Raw genomic sequence first — 20,365 nt, 5'->3', positions numbered from 1 at the left:
GAAAAAAAAGGCGATAATGAGGGACGAGTGTCGATTGACGAGAATTCTATGTTTTCCTGAACAACGGTCTCGTAGCGTAAATGTCGATTCTTTCAGAAGCGAATTAAGGGTGAGAACAAGGGTAGCTGATGATATTGTATGTATATGCAGAAGAAATATGCAGAAGGAATATTAATTGTATAGTCACACGGTATATGAAGATGTTTATAGTTATTCTATTGATTATAAGAGATCCAGTGCTTTGAATTATTCTCCATTTTCATGTTCAACACATCTTTGGTTCATCCATTTTGGATTCTGAAATTGCATTAAATATTATTTCAGTAATAATATTACAGAAATATATTACTTAATTTAAATATTTACACATACTTATTCTTTAGGCTTTATTTAATTATTTAAAAAAAATATCTTTATGACTACTGAAGTATTAAAGTTGAAAAAATGAAAAAGTTCGTGGTACATTAAGAGAGACATCAGATTTGCGGTCGTACTTCCCGGTCGAACTTTTACTCACGTTCGGAATGCAGTTCGTACATGGATTCTTCATTATACACTTTAAAGAGTATTTCACTTACGTATTTGACATAATGGTCGGTAGAAAATCCGCCTTTTTCATTGTAGGCAACTAGATATGTCAAACATTTGTCTTCTCTTTGGTTTTTGAAATAAACCTGCAGAATTTATTTATCTACTTCATGATAAAAGTTTTTCGTAATATATCCTGTAAACATATATTCAGAAGAGTGCAGCTACTTCCTTAAACAGAAAAATTCAAACTTGAGTCATTAATTTTAAATAGAAATGTCTAAATTCAAATTCAAATTTTTAAATTTAAATTCAAATTCAAATTTTTAAATTTAAATTTAAATTCAAATTTATATTCAAATTTAAATAAAAATTTTCAAGTCAAGGGTCTGGAAGTCTCGCGCGCGACACTTACTCTAATCACCAATAATAAAGATCGAAATTGAGGAAAACCAGAGTGAAAATGTTAACAGTTTAACGTAATCGTTTTGCAGCTCACGTGGCCGCTTGTGTATTCGAACAAATCTAAAATCACAGTACGTGCTACTTATACATATCGTATTTGTTGCATGCAAAACAGTATCATGAGTTTCTAACGCGTTTTCAGCCATTGAATTCTCAAGGATTTGCAACAATTATATAACATATTACAAACATAACTTTCTAACAATTCTAATAAAATACCTTTCAACATTGATGAAACACTATCGTTGTTCAGAATATTAAAATCCAATTAAGATATTGTTACATTTTTATATTTAGACATTTGCGATTCACTGCTTTTGAAATGTAAATCACTTTAAATATTCATTAATAGGATACAGATAACAGCTGATCAAATACAAATATTTCATAATAGGTAAAGAAGACCAAATGAACCAAGAGTTTCTTAATGACTTTTAAACTAATTTTTAATCCTAAATCCAGTGCTAAACATGGAATATTAGGAACAGGATTTGTAAACTTTGACAAACTTGTAAAGAGGCTATATCAACAGTTCGATCGAATTCTCGAAAACACGAAACAGCATCAGTCGTGTATTTTCGGCGAATTTTAATGATCTGTTAGTTTATCCTCGCAGACGAATGGCGTGGAACGGATTGGTATCGTATATTTCCACAGACACGCCTCCAAAGGAACAAAAGTTTTCGCTGTCTTCTTCTAATCGTATCGTTTTATGCATGTTAAAAAGTGACGAAAATATTTATGTCAATAGATAACGTAACATAAAATAAGTATAATACAAAAACATTTACCTTTGCAATATGTTACTATAAAAATTCATTGACACAATGATTTTCATAGCAATTACGTTTAAGACTATCATTAGCGGGAAAGAGTATTATTAGCCTCGTTGAAAATGGTAAACCGGAAGAGGTGCCATCGTGAATATCTTTTCCTCGTTGATGACCACTTAAGAATCTACTTATTTAGCTAAAATAGCTGGTTTGACCACTGTGGCTCGCCTTATCAATATAAAAATCGTGAAATAAAGTCTGATGTGATGCAACTGCTTTGTCGGAAGCCAATTTAGTCTTCTACAAAAGTACTTACAAACTTATATTAGATGCGTCTTATTAATGAGACATATCTAAATAGGTAGAGGAGAGTATTACTTTCATTCTCACAGACATTTTACCGTCGTTCTTCACACGTTCTGCAAATTAATCTGAGATCACCGCCGACTCTCTCGTATTCAAGTTATTCGTTCCTTCCCATTTTGGTTTTGTCATTGTATCTATTAAAAACTAGACAATTTCTCTAATATCTTTCTAGCCTGATCAAGGTTAATTTCCATGTAAATCAACAAATCAATTTAAAGCACTACACTGACAATTGGTTGAAAACTTGTAATAACAGTAAATGCTAAACTTTAATTATTGCTAACCAAAGAAAATTTTGTCGTCGATAATAAATTGTTATGATTTCTGTACGAAGGAATTTTGATGAGGAATATAACCTCTTAAGTAAGTATCAGAATTCTTTTTATAAATGTAATTTAAAAGAATTGGTAGAAGCATAAAATCGTTGGATAAAGACAGAAAACAGAGAAGTAAAGTAATCAACGGTGCCCGTACAATAGTTGACGCACAGTGTTACAAATATGACAAACCACTACATGTGAATGCAACTAGTTAGTTGATTGATTGCACAAGCCACCAGCAGAATCGCCCGCAGAAACTGTTAATACACAGGGAACCGAAACCGAGTAATCGTTTTAATTCTACCCGTTGAAGCTTCCTGGTTAGATCAAGAACTTCTTCACCGGAAAAGTATTTGTTCCTGATGTATTGTTCTGATGCTGTAAATGACGTTTAAAACATTAATTTTCTGCATTATTGTGATGGAGGCAGTGGAAGCGCATTTAAATTCAAGAGGTTTATTATTCTAACCTAATTTGCAAGGCGACGTCCTTGTGAATACTAATGAAATTAATCTTCCCTTTCTTCATCGCTTGGATCACATAATTGTTGCTACATAAATACGGAAGGAAAGTCTACAGGAAAGTGTGCTCTGTAGTGGTAACCATTAAGATTTTCCTGCACGATGGTAAATATTAATGCGATTTGTGCATGCGCAATAGATTCATATACGTTTTTTATATAATGTAACTCTGAAATGTTTAAAATTTAATGAATTCCGCAATAAATAAATTTACTTTTTTATAATGTAGATGTTTCAAGTTCAACGAATATAATAGTTTTAAAGATTCCATGAACTTTTAACAGTCCCACCTGTGGATCTTTCTTTTACAAGAACATCTAATTGTGGGAAGTACGAATTCCTCTCGATTAACTGAAGGGTGCTCGAGATAAAGATCTCCGATACTACATAAACATTCTTTTTTGACACTGAATGACGTTATACGTAGGCATTAAAAATAGGATTAGCTAAAGTTACTTTCTCCGACTGTTTATCTCTCATCTTCTAGCGATATTCGATACTGTCTAGAGGCCACACACAGATTTTGCATGATGCGCATCTGTGCATTATTACGTGCGCATCGAATATGGAGAGAACTGATGGAGATGACGATTGATCCTTGTCCACATACATTTTCAAAGATATGAACCACAAACAATATTAAATTTCAATTTTTTTGTTGTAATATACTAAACTCAACAATAATTCATAGTACAAAAGAAGTTTATACTTTAATTTTTTTAATATTTTTTAACATAAGGAGCTTAACTAAATATGAAGTGAAACATGAAGTTTAAAATTGGCGCGTACTCACGTTTCGTAACGTTTCGTTCAACCTTCGTAAAAGCAACAGATAAGGCAGGAAATTCATATTGATTAAACGAAGAAAAACGTAAAAACCTACTTACGTTTTATTGCTCAATTACTTTTCACGACTGTATATTTTGGTATGGCTCAAATATTTCTCTTTTACTTATCATATCACCAATGAAAAATTAATTATATACGTGTATGTATTGAATGGTTAGATATTACTATGGCTTATAAAGTATTTGAACACTTTCATAGAAAACATTTATGTTTATATTGTATGTATTACAGTGGCTATAAAAGGTATTTATATACTATTGTATTTATTATAACATTTATATACTAACCAAAGCTTATAATACCATGAAGTTCAAAATATTTGCAAATTGAATAACGTAACGTTAATTAATTAATTCGCAATGAAAGTAGATTTTTAGAAATACTTGTTTTTTAAAAAGTGAAATTTGCTTTACGATAGTCTTCACATATTTAAAGTACGTTTTGATATGTAATCCTTTGAAAAGATTAAAAGGTAGGTATGACATCAATCTTTTTCCCTACTTACCATATTGTAGGTTATTATGCATTTCATAATTGTTATGTCAATTTAATTCGAGCTGCTTCTATACCAGTAATCATATACAAATCACATACATTTCGAAATGATCCCGAACGTAGAGAAATAAAATAAAACACGATGTAATGATCCCTTTACTTTTAAAACGAACTCTTAAGTAGCGAGGGACGATGATCATGCTTGTTTGTAGAATGATTCGGATCTCCGCTCCAGGCACAGTGAAAGTAACCAAGCACCATTATCCTTTGGAATATAAAGTGCGGAGAAGACAGCTGCAACCCTAAATCGAAAGAAAGTCAAAGTGACCTGATCATGAGCATAATGACGACTTTCAGTGGCTGGAATCTTTCACACGTGTATCTGAAAATTTTCATCAGGAACTCTATATTTCAAATAGAACCACAAAAACTATACTGTTTGATTTTTAACATTATACATACGTTTCAATCAAATGTTTATGAGAAACGTAACAATAATTATTTAGAAGGAAAAAATATCGGAAATTCTTTGAAAATGGAATAATGAAAGTTGGCAATACATTATTACGTCAAATGGACAATATATTATTTAACACACAACTAGTATTTTTGGATTAGATATAATTACAGTAATTTGAGATGGATTACTTATTTTTGGAGTATTTAATATTATTTTGTACTCAACATTCTGTTTTATTACATTTTATTTATTATTTTATCCCATAGACTGAGAAAAATAAAATTAAATGCTCCAAAATTAAGGAATCAAATTTAAATTATTATATTAGAAATTATTACATAATTATTATATTAAATATGATTCAACAACATGTTCTTTAAATTTTATTTGAAGAGGCAAGAACGATTAGTCAATTCTATATTTTAAAATCTATAAAAACAAAGATTGAAAGAACAAGAAAGTAATAATTGGTCTAATTAGTATTTGTATTTAATTACAATGATATGCACACGAGCGTGATGCATCATACTGTTAGCTGAAATTTATTATTGATGCAGTGACGTGCACTTAAAAGAATTAATGATGCTATGTTAATTGAAACGTCTAATTTTCCAAGGAAGAATGGCGATTTTCATTTCATGCAGAACGCTTGAACTTTCACTCGAAAATACGAAACACATATACTGGCGCGTGTATCTCACGGTCTACACTCGGTATGAAGATGATAGCAGGGTCAACGGTACTTTTATTGGAAGCGAGAAACTCGCGGTATTCTCTATGCTATTTTCTCTGCTGATGCATCGAGATCAAGAAAGCAATAGTTTACGTTCGGAGCAATTTTTGGTCGCGACCTAGTATTAGAGAACTTTCCTTCAGAAACATTATTTCTTGTAAGGTCAAGAGGATTTACTTTCATTTCCTTCAGAAATTGTACCTATGCTTCAAAATTTTATAATTATTATTTGTATTTATTTACTTTAATACATAAATATTTTAAAATTTACTTTTAGTATGTTATTCTATCAATATTATTTTTTAGGAAAAGATTTTTAAAATTAGAAAAATGATTAAGTAGTAAGATAATTTTAGGATGCATTATTTTTTTCCATGATTGTTCTTCTGAAAAATATGAATGCTATCTAAATAACAATATTCACTTTTTTTTTAGAACAAGAGGATCTTCAAAATTAAAGGCAATATTGAGAAGAAGTATAATTTGTAAATGCATTTCATCGAATAATAATCACATAATTTCACCAATATACACTTTCTATATAACAAGAAAATTTTCAGAACAAGAAAGAATTCTGAGAAATAGGGCAATTTCAAGAGGTACATTATAATACTTACATTCATTAATGCTCAAATATCGGAAGCTATTATTTTATTAATATTCTACATATGTATGTTCCTTAGTAAGTGTTTCCAGGGGTCACAAAGAGTCTTACTTCCGTGTCGTTCTAACGCTGTTACGGAAATAAAGGATGGTACCGGTGAAAGGTATTAAATCGAATAGCAGGCCACGAGGAGAATCTAAAGAAAGTCAAAGTGACTCTTTAAAAGGTACAATCGAGTTGATGTAGTTTCTTGGCGGTAAAACGTTTATTGTGTGCACTTCGTTTCAAACAAGTCGTTTGTGAGCTTCTTCTCACGTTGTGGCCTCCGATGCGTTTCTCCGATTTGTCGCGTCCTCACCCACATTCTAAGTCAGCTAAATGCACTTCCAGGTTGGAGGTTTCAATATACTTGCTTCTGAATGTACTGTGTGGTTTCTTTCTCTTTTTTTACTTTAGAAAATTATAAGTATTTTTCCCCTCTTTCATTAAAAGAAAGTTTGTTAAAATTTTATGTTGAATCATGTTTCTATTATTGTTAGTTATCGTTATTAAATGAGTAATAATTTATTAGATATAACAAGAGAGATAAGTCGACCATGTGCTAATAGAAGTATGAAATGAATTTATACGAAAGGAAAACAAGGAAATAAATGAAAAGAAAATGAAAGGAGAAACAGTTATAGCTGTTTTAAAGAGGTTTAAAAGGAGAGCTGAAAAATGAGCCAACATTATTAGAATACAAATAGGTTGGCTAGTTTCCATATTACGTTGAGGGAATAAATAAGACCGGATTTAGAATTATTGAGAGATATGAGAAACAGTAGGGCATATCTGTATGTCTGAAAGAAATGTGAGCATTTGCATAAGGAATTGTAAAACGTAGAAAAATTTATGTCATGTTATTATGTATTGTCTGTTAAAAGATGATAGATGTTTAAACTCATTAAAAGAAAAGGATAAAAAAGAATAGTCCTTTCTAGAAAGTTGAGTATTAATTGTCCTTTTAAAGATTCATTTTTGAAATTCCAAGAGGATGTTGTGGAATAATTATTCAAAGAGAAAGAACCATAAACTATTGGCGATGTATTAGTAGGAGCACGCTTGTAAATTAGTCGATTGTTCTCGTCAAATCCAGTCGGACATTCCGCAGATTTTTCAAATTTAAGCACTAATTAAACAACGAAGGATACCAATATCGTACAAACTGTTACTATAGATATGATTATGATATAGATATGATAGTCTGATTTCCATAAATTTCAGTAATTATCTTTTAATTAAATAGTTACTTGTAATTTAATGATTTGATCATAATTCCAGTATTTCAAGATTTATTAAAATATCAGTCTTAACGATGAAACTGGAAGAGGATCCAGAATTTTCGTAAGTCAAAGTTGAAATGCTGAAAGCTAAGAAATACTGCAAAAGTTAAGGGGATGAAAAATATAGGTAAGATTAAAAATATTAAGAACACCATCCAAGGCAGAAAAGTTCAGAAGATTAAAGATAAAAAGAAAGGCAAAATCAACAAAGTTCAAAAGATTATAAATAGTAGAAAGGGCTGAAAAGCTGGAAAAGTGAAATATGTGGGGAAAATGAACAAATTTTGAAGATTAAAAATAACATAAAGATGAAAAGTCGATTATGTCAATTTCTCTCCATATTCGACAAGAGCTCTGCATGCTTCCTCTTAATACCTGCGTCCTTTCTCTCGTTTTTAGACGTGTTCTTGTCTTCTTCACTCTCTTGAGTCAATCGAAACAAAAGAGACAAAGCACGTTTCCATGACAAGTAAGTGAATTTCGCGTGCTCCCCGAGGGTCATTAATATTTTATACGGAGTACGACCGATAATGTTCCCATTCCTCGTTCACAACTCTCACATCGTATCTAATCTTTACCGACAGTTTGCGTAATCGAGACAGTGGTCCCTGCTGCGTGGTCGACGGTTGGGCAACGAAATCTCTAACAGAAGACAGGTGGATCCAAATTTCTCCCCGTTCTCGGAAGGAGAAAGAAAAATTAATCGACGATCACACATGTTACCAAACTACCTGATCCCTAAAATGAGATTGGAAATCGTCATTAATTCAATATTTGGAGATAAACGAATCTATATGACGATAAGCAACCAATTAAGATTGGTAAAGTGAATGAAATTTGAGAAAACTTCTAGAAATTTAGAATTAAAGATTATTAGGAAATTGTATTCACCTAAGAAAAGAGCATGTTGGGATGAAAAATATTAGATGTTTCAAATGTCTGACTTAGTCAAATTAGATGTTCCTTATGGAAATGAGAGGAGTAATGGAAGAGGTGGTATCGTAATAATTCGTCAATTATCTATATTGGATTGTTCGTAAACTTTCTAACAAAATGTTAAAAAAATTTTATAACAGACAATATATTTTTATAAAATCAATATTTTGTTAAATGTAGATCTTTCTTATCGATGTATTTTAATCATCATGCACCATGGCATAGTTTTATAATTGCTTTTTTGACTAATTTCTTGTCTTTTTTTTACTAATTCTCCGAAATAATTTTTACAAGCTACTTTATTATTTGTCAAAGATTCATAATAAAAAGTTCTTTTTCGGATTGTTATTCCAGTCAAATATACAACACGACATAATATAAATTTCCAGAAGCTTTACGAACTTTCAAAACAACCCAACATTAAATAATTCATCCCATTGTAATCAATTATACTTAAAATTATATTACATGCATATTAAGTATGGTATATCTGACTTTCAAGGAGGCTACAATCGAATGATTAATAGAAATTATGACATTGGAAAATACCAATTGGTTGCCGTTTTGTAACGTTCAGCGCTTTCCTGGGATTACATGCGAGTCGGAGATCCAGCGGGTATAGACGATTGCATAAAACGCTTTAACTGTTTTAGCAGTGAAAGCAAACAAATACGCAACCGTACAATGTTCTTTCTTGTATATACTCGGATACCAGGATTCAAGAGACTGGCTTATCTTTAATGAGTCAATTCTACAATGTTAATTGATCTTCTATGCGTAGAGTGTAGACAGATGTAGATTTTTCATGCTGCTGCATCATTTCCTTAATTTACATCTACAAGATGAGTTCTAATAAGAATGAATTCGAAGTTTGCCAAAAATTTTTTCTGGGAAGATATACCAAGGTTTTATTTTCTTATTTTTGAAAATGAGAACTTGGCAAAAAAAAAGAAAGCTATATTATGTACAATGTACACTACAATTTTGTTGCAGTTCCAATTTCTGGTTAAAGTATGTATTTGCAAGGGATTCGAATTTCCTTGATCAAGATTTGATTAGACATGAAAATGTTACATAATCTTGAAGTATTTGAAAAGGTGTGAATCTACTTAAAAATAGGACTTATTATCTTCTCTCTCTATATGCTAATAAGATGTTCCAATCTTTATAGTTAAATTTTTACTTAAAATCCTACTAACATGTTTTAAAATGTTAGAGCTTTTAGCCAGCAACCTGACTCGAAAGTGTTCACCTGTTTAAACGAGTAGGACGAGTAGCACAACGTTCTGAAAAAAATCCACGTTTCGCGTCTGGTACGGTGATGGCACCCAAATGCCCCTTTTACCTTCGACGATGATCATAACGCGTTGTAGATCCCCTCCAGAGGTGAGTTGAGGATGTAAGCGCCACAGAGACCCCCGTATAGCGTTGCGGATGCACTCATGGATATACCCCTCCTCGAAATATCTCTATGCTTAGGGCGACTAGCCGTCTAGGCGGAGGAAACATTCGCTATAAAAGGCACCGTAGCCACGAGGAATTCGTCAGAGGAGTGACGAACCGTAACCAAAAAAAAAAAAAATATATATATATATAATAATAAAGGCGGCAGCCTTTGCCGTTTTTTCCTCGTCATCGCGCGGTGAACGACACCCCTCAAACTTGTGAAGATGCGGTCTAGCCTGGTCAGTGTCCAATTTTTGTCATCATCTTTGTCACTATTGTTTCGTGGCACGGATTCGTGTAGTACAAGTGTATCTGTGGAACAAAAGAAATGTGATATCTTTTAACGATACTCGCGGAGGAGTGATGAGAGAGTTATTGGAACCGAGCTTTGGTGAATTAACACGTTCACTGCGAACTATGCGAACCATTGGATCGTACGGATAGGATACCGAATTAAACGTGGAACGCAAGAAATCACAAAATTGTGGAAAAATATAAATAATAATTGTTATAAAGAATAGTAATTCACGCAAAGTTTTGTAACATACAGACAAGTGTTATATGGGAACTGTTCGAGTAGTTCAAGAAAAAAGTGGTACAAGTGACAAAATCTTTAATTCGAGAAATTGGTAAAGTTAATAATTTCTTTAGTAGAGAAATTTGTATGATTTTAAATATTAGGTTATTCGAAATGTTTCTTTCATTTTATAAGGAAATAATAGAAGCACAATGTTTTTTGTTTTATATTAGTTTATTGAATTATGCACGAACATAATAATAGAAATATAATGAAATTTATCATACCTAATTCAATAAAATAATATAAAACAGAAATTGTTGTTCATCTATTATCACTTTATGAAACGAAGAAAACTTTTCGTACAACCTAATATTAATATACTATTTCGTTATATGTATTCTATGCTTATATGTATGCTTCTTGTATTTATCTTGTTGGAAGAAGAAACACTTGTATCATTTTTCACTGGTAGTATATAACATTGTAGTTAATGAAATTCAATCATTACGATCCACAGTGGGCGTGTTAATAGAGTTTTGTTCCTCAAGATATCAAGTAGAATAGTAGGTTGGTTTTATAAGTCAGGGTGACAGTGAATCTTGGTATCACGTGTCTCAATGTATCATAGCATTATAACGGTTGGTCTTCGTGGTTATATAGTGATTCTTGGTTCTTTGAAGATAAGGTTGAATTATCTTGTTAGGAATATTGAACTTATCTATACTAAAACATGAAAATTTTGCTCATCAAAAATTTCTGAATTCCTTGATTTTTGAATCTGAAAATTCCAGAAATCATGAATTGTAGATCAGTAGGTATCATTTTGATGTCACACTACTAGATTGAAGAACTTCTTGAAGAGTTCAAATTGCAATTCTGAATGAATATTTTATTAGCAGGTTCCATTTCCTTCTTCGTGTCATACTACTGACCTGAGGAATTTCTTGAAAATCTCCCTCGTTTATCTTCTCTGCGCGTAAGGTTACAGTTTGAAATATTGATGAAAACCAAACTATATAGTTTCGTTCACGAATAGTTGGTGAAGTTAACATTCCGTTCGAGTCACCGAATTCAGTACGTCGATGCTATTTTCTAGGAGCTATCCTAAGTAAGTATTCTCGTCGCTTCACGTTGTGCAGAATGGAAAGTCGACCGTTGTGCTCGTGCCTCGAATGATCATCTTTCGTAAAATTGTACCAAAGATATCAGAAACTCGTTTACCTTCCACATTTAACCCAGTTACGGAAATAGATTTCCGTAAAAAAATTCCAATTCCATTAAATTATTCATTTCTACAACATTTCTTTTCTCAAACGTCATTCCTTGAAATTTGTAAGCTCTTCACATCAATTCTTAGTGATTGTTCAGCGGTTTATCTTTAATGTATCTATATGTGAAAGAATATGCCGAGATGTCACACTTTTGCCTTTCTATCGTTAGGTTAATGTCATTTCCAACAACTTTCCCAATACTTTCATAAATTTGGATTATCGACATTATCATTTATTCAATCAATTAACAGACCATCAACCTTGATACAAGTTAATATGATTAAAATTTGTCTCTAAAATTGTTAGTTTATTCTGAAACTATTACCTATAATAGCATAGTGATAATCTTTTTTAAACACTCTTGACAATAGCTTATTTGCTAATCTCTGATTTTAAATTCTAGTGTCGTGGTAATGTTCTCAGAATATTTTCTTATTAAAAGATATCGTCTATAATAGCATATTTTTTAATCTGAGACTTAAAAGCCTGTAACAATATCATAATTTTTTAAAAGTCTTTTAATCTTAAAATGTCATTGACAACGGTGTATTTTTTAATCAAAGACTGAAAATTTCATTCCCTAAAAAAATTAAAAATTGAAATTAAAAATCGAATAATCTTCGGGTTATTACTCTCTTGGATCGGTCCGGGTATTGATCTTGACAAAGCAACTGTGGCTTACGGTAATCAACGTAACAGGAAGGCCAGTGGTAAGCCGGTTCACCAAAATGGCTGCCGACCAAAATAAAAAGCAAACACGTTTCGGAGCGAGAAACGAAACTGAGAGGCCCACTTTCCCGTCGGTCTTCCTGGCGTTAATGAACAGCTACGAGTTTCACGATCAAGCTCCTGTTTCCACGTTGGTAAAGGGGAAAAAGAAGAGGAAAAAGGGGGCCACCGTTGACCCCATTCCTGGTCTTGTTTATGTCCGTTCGTTAGTTTGCACGCGGTCACTTTCATTTTTGAGAGAGACGATTGTAAACCATCCTACAAGATATATCATTCGTAACTTTTTAAGGACGTTTGCAGAAAAAGTGGTTATCGATCTTCTCCATGAACTGTTTTTCTTGTTGAAAATTACTCTTCTCTTTTGGTCTTTGAGTTTTTTTTATCGTTATTTTTAATCTAAAAAGAAAAAAGAAGCATATTATTGGGATGAAGTTGCAAGTGTTGCAAAATTTTTGTTATTAAAGGTGAAGCTTTTGAATGTAACTTCTATTGTTCTGGGAGAAATATGAAAGACAAATTATTTTGCAATTGCAATTAGCTTTGTCAGAGGTTGATACTATAGAGACACAGTTCACATTAAAAAAAAATTGTAACTTTGATAACTGTATGTGATACCGAACAATGAAAATTTTAAATTTTGTTCCTCTTTTTATGTTTAAATTTACGTCATATTTAATTCACATTTGTTGGAATCAATATCGATTTGATTAGAATTAATTACTACTTCATCAATTGTTAATTCTGAATGGATTCATAATCAAGAAACGGTTCAATTAATTTCACTAAGAACGAGCACTACACCTCTACAAAGATATCTCTATTAAAATTCTTCTCCTCTTTTCAAATTTCAATTTTAGCGTATGGAATAAAGTATAAGAGGTACTTGAACGCTCGCGTGATCGATGGTCAAGATGTAAAGAGAGATAGCGCGTGAAGGTCGAGCGGAATATAGATTGAAATCAGCCTGTAATTATAAGTATAATGCTCGTGTACGAGGTACTGTTTCAGTTAAAACACAGTAGATTGTATCTGCAGTTGCTTGAATATTTAGAGGTTGTTACTGTGTTACTAGGTATATACCTAGTATAATTATGTATTATACAGTCACTAGAGTCACCTAGATGACTAACGTACCATGATTGGTTCATTTGCATCTTTGCTTAGACGATGAGTGTATTTTCTTTCGATAGATGATACCGACTCGATTTCATTTACATTTCCGTAAATATTATATATTTTACTCCTTCTTTATTGTTTGTATACTTGCCTATCTCGTATGCCTGATAATAAATAAAGATGTGAAATAAATGAATAAATTATAGATGTGAAAGGAAGTAATAATTCTTAAATAATTGGTAATTAAAAAATAATCTTTGCAGTTATTCCTGTGTTGCTTCCTTTTCGTCTCTGCTCTTGGGGACCCGATAAGGACCAAGAAAGAGTGAGTAGATGAACTTGTAATTAATTGGCGAAATAAATAGCTGTGAAATTTGTAACAATAGATGTATGAATTAAAAAATCGTATTTAATTAATAGTGAATAGTTAGCGGATATTTATACATTTATGGGAAATTTAAATACGTAAAAATATATAAAAAACCAAAAGTATTCGTTATAATATTTAGAGGATAAAATAGATTTTTGCTTAGATCTTATTTTTTTAACTACGTTCATAAAAATATGAATTTGTATAAACACATGCGATTAAGTATTTTGTATTATATTGTATATAGTAATAATAATAATATTATACAAAACAAATATTTTAATATAGAAAAAAATAATTACAAATTTCAGAGCACCTCTAAGCCCACCTCCAAGCCAATATGGCCCACCTGCGACTTCTTATGGAGTTCCAAATGTAGGAAGCTCCTACAACGCACCATCTGATTCTTACGGTGCTCCACCACCACCATCTTCCTCCTATGGTGCACCTTCCTCTTCTTACGGTGCTCCATCAGGACCATCCTCTTCCTACAACGCACCATCATCCAGTTATGGTGCTCCATCAGGTCCATCCTCTTCTTACGGTGCACCATCGTCTAGTTATGGTGCTCCATCAGGTCCATCCTCTTCTTACGCTGCACCATCGTCCAGTTATGGCGTTCCAGCAGGCCCATCCTCTTCTTATGGTGCACCATCATCCAGTTATGGCGCTCCAGCAGGCCCATCCTCTTCCTATGGTGCTCCATCCGATCACGGTGTTGATCACGGTTCTTTTGGAGGCGATCAAGGATATAGCAGCGGTGGATCCTTTGGTGATGATCATGGAAATGGAGGCGGTCATGGATCTTTTGGAGGTGACCATGGATCCTTTGGAGGTGGTCATGGATCCTTTGGAGGCGACCATGGATCTTTCGGAGGCGGTCATGGATCCTTTGGAGGCGACCAAGGTTCATTTGGAGGAGATCACCATGGAGGAGGAGGAGGAGGAGGAGGAGGAGGAGACCACCATGGAGGAGAAGGAGGAGGAGGAGGAGACCACCATGGCGGTGGTGGTAGTGGGGGATTATCAACTTCCTATGGTGCTCCAGCACAATCTTATGGCCCCCCAGCACAATCTTATGGACCACCAGCGCAATCTTATGGACCACCAGCGCAATCCTATGGACCACCAGCGCAATCCTATGGGCCACCAGCTCAACCGCAAGGAAAATGGGAGAAGAAATTAACGTGGAAAGCAGAATGGAAGCAGATCTGGAAAACAGAACAGAAATTAATCTGGAAACAAGAATGGAAAAAAGTTCAAGTACCTGTTTGGAAGGAAGTTCAGGTTCCAGCGTGGAAAGAAGTTAAGGTGCCAGTTTGGAAGAAAGTCCAGAAACCTATTTGGAAGGAGATCCAAGTGCCAGCGTGGAAAGAGGTCCAAGTACCAGCCTGGAAAAAAGTTTGGAAGCCAGTTTGGAAAGAAGTACAGGTACCTATATGGAAAGAGGTTCAGGTACCTGACTGGAAGAAGGTCTGGGTTCCTGAGTGGATTAAAATAGGTATTCCTGGTGAGCAATATGTTGGTAAGGATCATCATGGTTGGCAGTATACCAGTCATGATCTTTGGAAGAAGAAACTGATTTGGAAACCTATATGGAAAAAGATCTGGAGGACAGAGAAGAAGCAAGTCTGGGTTAGTGAGAAGAAACTAGAGTGGAAAGCTGAATGGAAACAGATCTGGAAAACTGAAAAGAAACAGGTTTGGGTTAGCGACAAGAAATTGGTTTGGAAAGAGGAATCGGTTCAGGTCTGGGTACCTGAGAAGAAGCAAATTTGGGTAACACAGAAGAAGCAGGTATGGAAGGATGAGTGGAAGAGCAAATGGGTGCCAGTGTGGAAAGACGTACAGGTACCAGCGTGGAAAAAGATATGGAAGCCCGTTTGGGAGAAAGTTTGGGTACAGACTGAACCTCATCACGACGAACACCATGGATACAAGTAAAACTTCTGCCATGAGATTCTTCGTTCGATCTTTACTCATCTCGACGATAAAATCGTTCATCGTTGTTCACATTTTTTGCTAGTATAGCTGTAGCCTGAGAGCGGGGGTCAAAGGTTCGCGAATCGCGAAAGTCGCCATCCTTGCGTTCTTTTTGTTCTCTTTCGCCTTTCGGAGAAAAAACGAGGACTCCGCTGTTGTTTGCGATTACGGTAACGGAGTCCAGATTTTCTTATTTTATGTCTGTAGGAAGCCATGTAAACCATGTAAAATCACGTGAAAGTACCGTGGAAAATAGGAGACTTTATTCTTGGCAGCGAAAGAATGTCACGTTAATGAATAATTTTATAATAGAAAATTTTGAAGTTATTGATGTCTAATGATTTTAGAATAGAAGAACAATAATATCTTTCTCTTTTTTGGAGAAATATTGAGAAATTATTTTGCTGCGAGATTATTACTCGTATTCTACCTTTTTTTCTAGGTGAAATGTTTAATTAATTATTTTTTTCTTTTGAATATTTGTTTCGGAAGATTATTATCAAGAGATCTTATCATTTGTATTCTGTTTGTTGTTCTGATTGAGATTTTCTGTTCAATTATGTTTCTGATTAAATCTTAAATTAGGGACATTACTATTGGGAAATTAACATTAATATTCGTGTACAACAGAACCTACTGTCGATTAGCAAAAATGTAAAGTCTTTAAAATAAATTCTGCCATGCATCTTAAAGGAACCGGTAGTCAAAATAGGAAATTTTATACGATTCCGCGTTACATAGTAGAGTAAGAATCGTCATACGTGCTTGAACAAGCCATGTATGACAAATCGAATATAATTATTTTCTTTGTTTACTTGTAAATAACGATTCCTCACGGAAGTATATGTAGATATAGATATTTTTGTACAATGTTTGTGTATGTTACCGTAATAAAGTACATTTTTTTTTAATTTACGAATTCTTTTAGTTTCACGTAAAATATAATATGTGAATATTCCAATTAGAATATTTATAAATTTTATGTTATATTTTAATATGAATAAATGGAAAAATATTCGAATCCTAAAGGAACTAGTAATTGAAAATATTAGAAATGTAGAATTAACTTGTAGTATCCAGTTTTATGAGTAAGGTGTATTTTATTAGTTTGTTTAATGGATTTTCGCCTTTAAACAAGCGTTTCTACGCGAAGGAATTATTTGTTTACGAGTAATTAATGACTCGAAGCTTCTCAATTCCTGGTAGAACAATGTGCGGCTCCCAACGAATGGACGTAACACGAAATAAATTTCTCTGTTTGACAAGAGAAGCTACAGAAAATTCATACTGGATGAAAGTGAGTTAAAACTGACTAAAATCGTAACTGCCACATCCATAGAAACATTTAACTCCAACTGCAATTGCAAACAACTACAAATTTCGATTGTCATATGAAGTTTATCGTAATCATTTCTATTTATCATTATTAAACACAGATAATGTTTGTTTAAAAATACTTTTACAGTATATAGCTTTTACTCATGCGATAAATCGGAATACATAAATCTTTTTTATAAATTTAAGGCGATAATAGCAGTAGTCGATGTATGATTTATCTAATCTACTACACTTGTTCACTTTTTATTTTAATTAATTATTTTATTCGTTTGAGATAATCTAAATTGTTATTCGATTAGATACACATATGAGATATAATATACAAGATTTTCGTTTTAACAACATTTCAGATACTTGTAAAGTTATATGATTTCATTTAAAACACTCGAGATAAATTTGTTTGATTACAACTTCTCATAAACAGAAAAACTTTGCAAATAAACATGATTTAGCGTCTTCTACAAACAGAGATTATTAACGCAATATGAAAGCTCTTCTCCTCCTATTCTAACAAAACATTATTATTTTATCATCCAAGTTTATAGAAATTTTATTAAAATAATCTTTAATAATCATTCTATTATTCGAGAAAATACTTCTTATTTCTTATTTATACTACGATTATGAAGATAGTAATTTTTATTGGCCCACCCTGTAAGTAAAAGTGCGAAGATCTTCTCGATTCCCAAGCGCAGGCATTAGGTCGCAAACACAGAAGAACCGTGTCACACAGTTAGAGATTAATTCCCGGCAGATGAAAGCGCTTAGTTTCTACGAAACAAGAGGAAGATCCGACAAGAAGAGAGATGAAAGATGCTTTCTAAGGATAAGATGAGATTCAAGGGAACCGGCACATCTCAGGGTCCTCAGGGTCGCGATTCATCGCTCACGACCTTTACTTTCTCCAGTTCCCGTGCGCGTGACAACTCTTGTAGGATGAGAAGAGTGAAAAAGACGAGGAAGACAGCGGAGAAGATGAGAAGACGTCGGAAATGGTATGACTGGCCAATCATTCCCGAAACTTTAAGATGAAAATATAAAGGGAAACGACTTTCGAAACTGAAGAACAAGTTTTATCGGTCATGTTGTCACTAAGAAAACATATTAGAATGTTAAAACAGATTTAATACGATACGATCGCTCACGAAGCATTATTGTGAAGATTTCATTGGAACAAGCATCGTTGTAGACAATGACTATGCAGATATTTATGCAAGATCTGACACATCACGTTAGAATTTAAGATTCTTACATTATACTAGACATTGAAAAGTAGAATATACTTTTTATACCCAATTTAAGTATTATAAGATTATTCACTTTCTTGAGTTAATAGGGTTAATATAAGAGTTAGATAGTTCACCCCATATAAATGCCTATATGTTTATGATTGAAAGCATAGTATAAATCAGATCGTACCTATTGATGAAGAAAACGATTGATCGAGGAAGGCGAGACGTTCCACGACATTTGAGATATATCAACGCTTAATCGGTCAGTCGTGGGACATAGCGTAATGAGAAGAAAGTTTCAGCAAGAAAATGAACAAGGATTAATTGTAAGAGCTGCTCATTATGAAAAACGCTTTTTTCGATGGATCATTCGATCAGTTGACTCAATTTGATCTAATGATGATCAAAAAGTGGTGAGCAAAAATTTACACAGTTCGTTTATCAATATTCACTTTCATATGATTTTTCTACATTTAATATGATTTTTTAATATAACATGATTAATAGCACTTTAATATGATCTTTTAATACCATTTTTTCTATATATCCAAGATAATCTATGATATATTCCCCCTCGTCCTTAATTTCTTTTAATTATGGACTCTTATATACAAAATATCGTTTTTTTCTTCTTGTATTATGTATCCTTTATACCAGTAAAGAAAATATCTTCTTAGTATAATAGCAAATAAACAAAAGAAGATTTAAAAATAGATACAGCGGCAACATCATAAATAGGAATTGTATTATTGAAAGACTTATCTTTATATTTTCTCTTATGAGAAAGATAAAAGATATTTCAGGTTTTCCTTTATAGATTTTACTTCCTTAAGATTACATTCCTGGTACTTTTGAAGCGCTATAAATACATAATAGCTTTCAACTTTTCATTTCGAATAATAATTACAAGCCAAATTAAGTCCAATTTGGTATGAAAACTTTCTCCATTTATATGTTCGTTACTGTATGTAGGATACATAACTTATAAATTACGTCATTCTATAGAGGGTTGAAAAATGCCGGAAATCAATCATGAAAAGCACAACCTTCTGTTTTCCTCATTACGTCTTGACCTTAATAGCGAACGTCGCTCCTTTACTTTCTTCATCGCAATCTCACGGTAATTTTAATTCACGATACATACTTTTTCTCGCGCACGCTTGCAGGTCTCTTGTGTGAAGATATAGGAAACCGCTTTCAAACATTCTACAGGTGGAAGCATCCCAACGTGAGGCAGATGCGAGTAAATGCAATTATCATATAATGACCGCAAGACGAGTTGGAAGAAGAGCTTCGATCAATGTGTCGTTGGTTTCCACGAACGGTGAAAGTGCCGGATCCGGTAGTGGGTGCTGTGTATATATCCTGGCAGCATACTCGAAAAGCTTCAGAAATCTTGCGTTTACGAAGAAGTCTAGATCGGGCACAAAATAGAAAGAATAAAATAGAAAGTTAGAGAATGATAAATAAAAAATGGGATTAATAGATGAGATAATAAGTGAGTTTGGAGAACATTTGGGAAGAAATGGATTTTGGAAAAATTAAAGAATAGGCAGATTTGGAATAGGTTTAGGAGAAAATCAATTTTGAAAACTTTTCAGGAAAGCAGACTAAGGAAAATGTAAAAGAAATATAAGGCCTTGATCAATACAGGGAGATTATATAAATATATAATATCCCAGAAAATATGATGTGGATTTTTACTATATTCTAATTATTTAATTTAATTATATTATAATTATTATTATATGATTTACAAATAGCAAAGTAATTGCTAGCTCGTAAAATTAATGTGAAGTTGTTTGCATACTTTACTTTCTATATTTCTAAAAAAAAGCAAGTGTTAATAAATCCAAATTCTCTTAAATGTGTTTAAATATATCTCTATTTCGAAAAAAATAATATGTGCAATTTTTGGAATTGTAATATTTCAATTATTTATACTGGAATATGTAGTTTTCTCAGTGAATCTGAGAAAGTGACGCTAG

At 32.9% G+C, this 20,365-nt stretch overlaps 1 protein-coding gene across 1 annotated transcript; it reads left to right on the top strand.

The window, feature by feature from the left end:
• The first annotated feature begins 9,837 nt into the window (after positions 1-9,837).
• On the top strand, positions 9,838-16,387 carry LOC117235252 (translation initiation factor IF-2-like). Its single transcript, XM_033497120.1, has 3 exons — positions 9,838-10,057; positions 13,718-13,779; positions 14,136-16,387. The coding sequence occupies exons 1-3, from the start codon at positions 10,043-10,045 to the stop codon at positions 15,766-15,768; spliced, it is 1,710 nt and encodes a 569-aa protein (XP_033353011.1). The 5' UTR covers positions 9,838-10,042; the 3' UTR covers positions 15,769-16,387.
• Positions 16,388-20,365: the final 3,978 nt, after the last annotated feature.

The sequence above is a fragment of the Bombus vosnesenskii genome, unplaced genomic scaffold (assembly GCF_011952255.1).
Source record: "Bombus vosnesenskii isolate JDL3184/JDL3185 unplaced genomic scaffold, Bvos_JDL3184-5_v1.1 scf7180000013314, whole genome shotgun sequence".
In the NCBI taxonomy this organism is placed as follows: Eukaryota; Metazoa; Arthropoda; class Insecta; order Hymenoptera; family Apidae; genus Bombus; species Bombus vosnesenskii.
The sequence above is the reverse complement of the archived record's forward strand: the minus strand, read 5'-3'. Positions and strand labels throughout refer to the sequence as shown.

What these genes read in the sequence shown, in the direction of transcription:
- LOC117235252 (XM_033497120.1), top strand. An exon ending in CCGATAAGGACCAAGAAAGA is followed by an intron (nt 13,780 to 14,135) that starts GTGAGTAGATGA and finishes TACAAATTTCAG; the next exon opens with AGCACCTCTAAGCCCACCTC.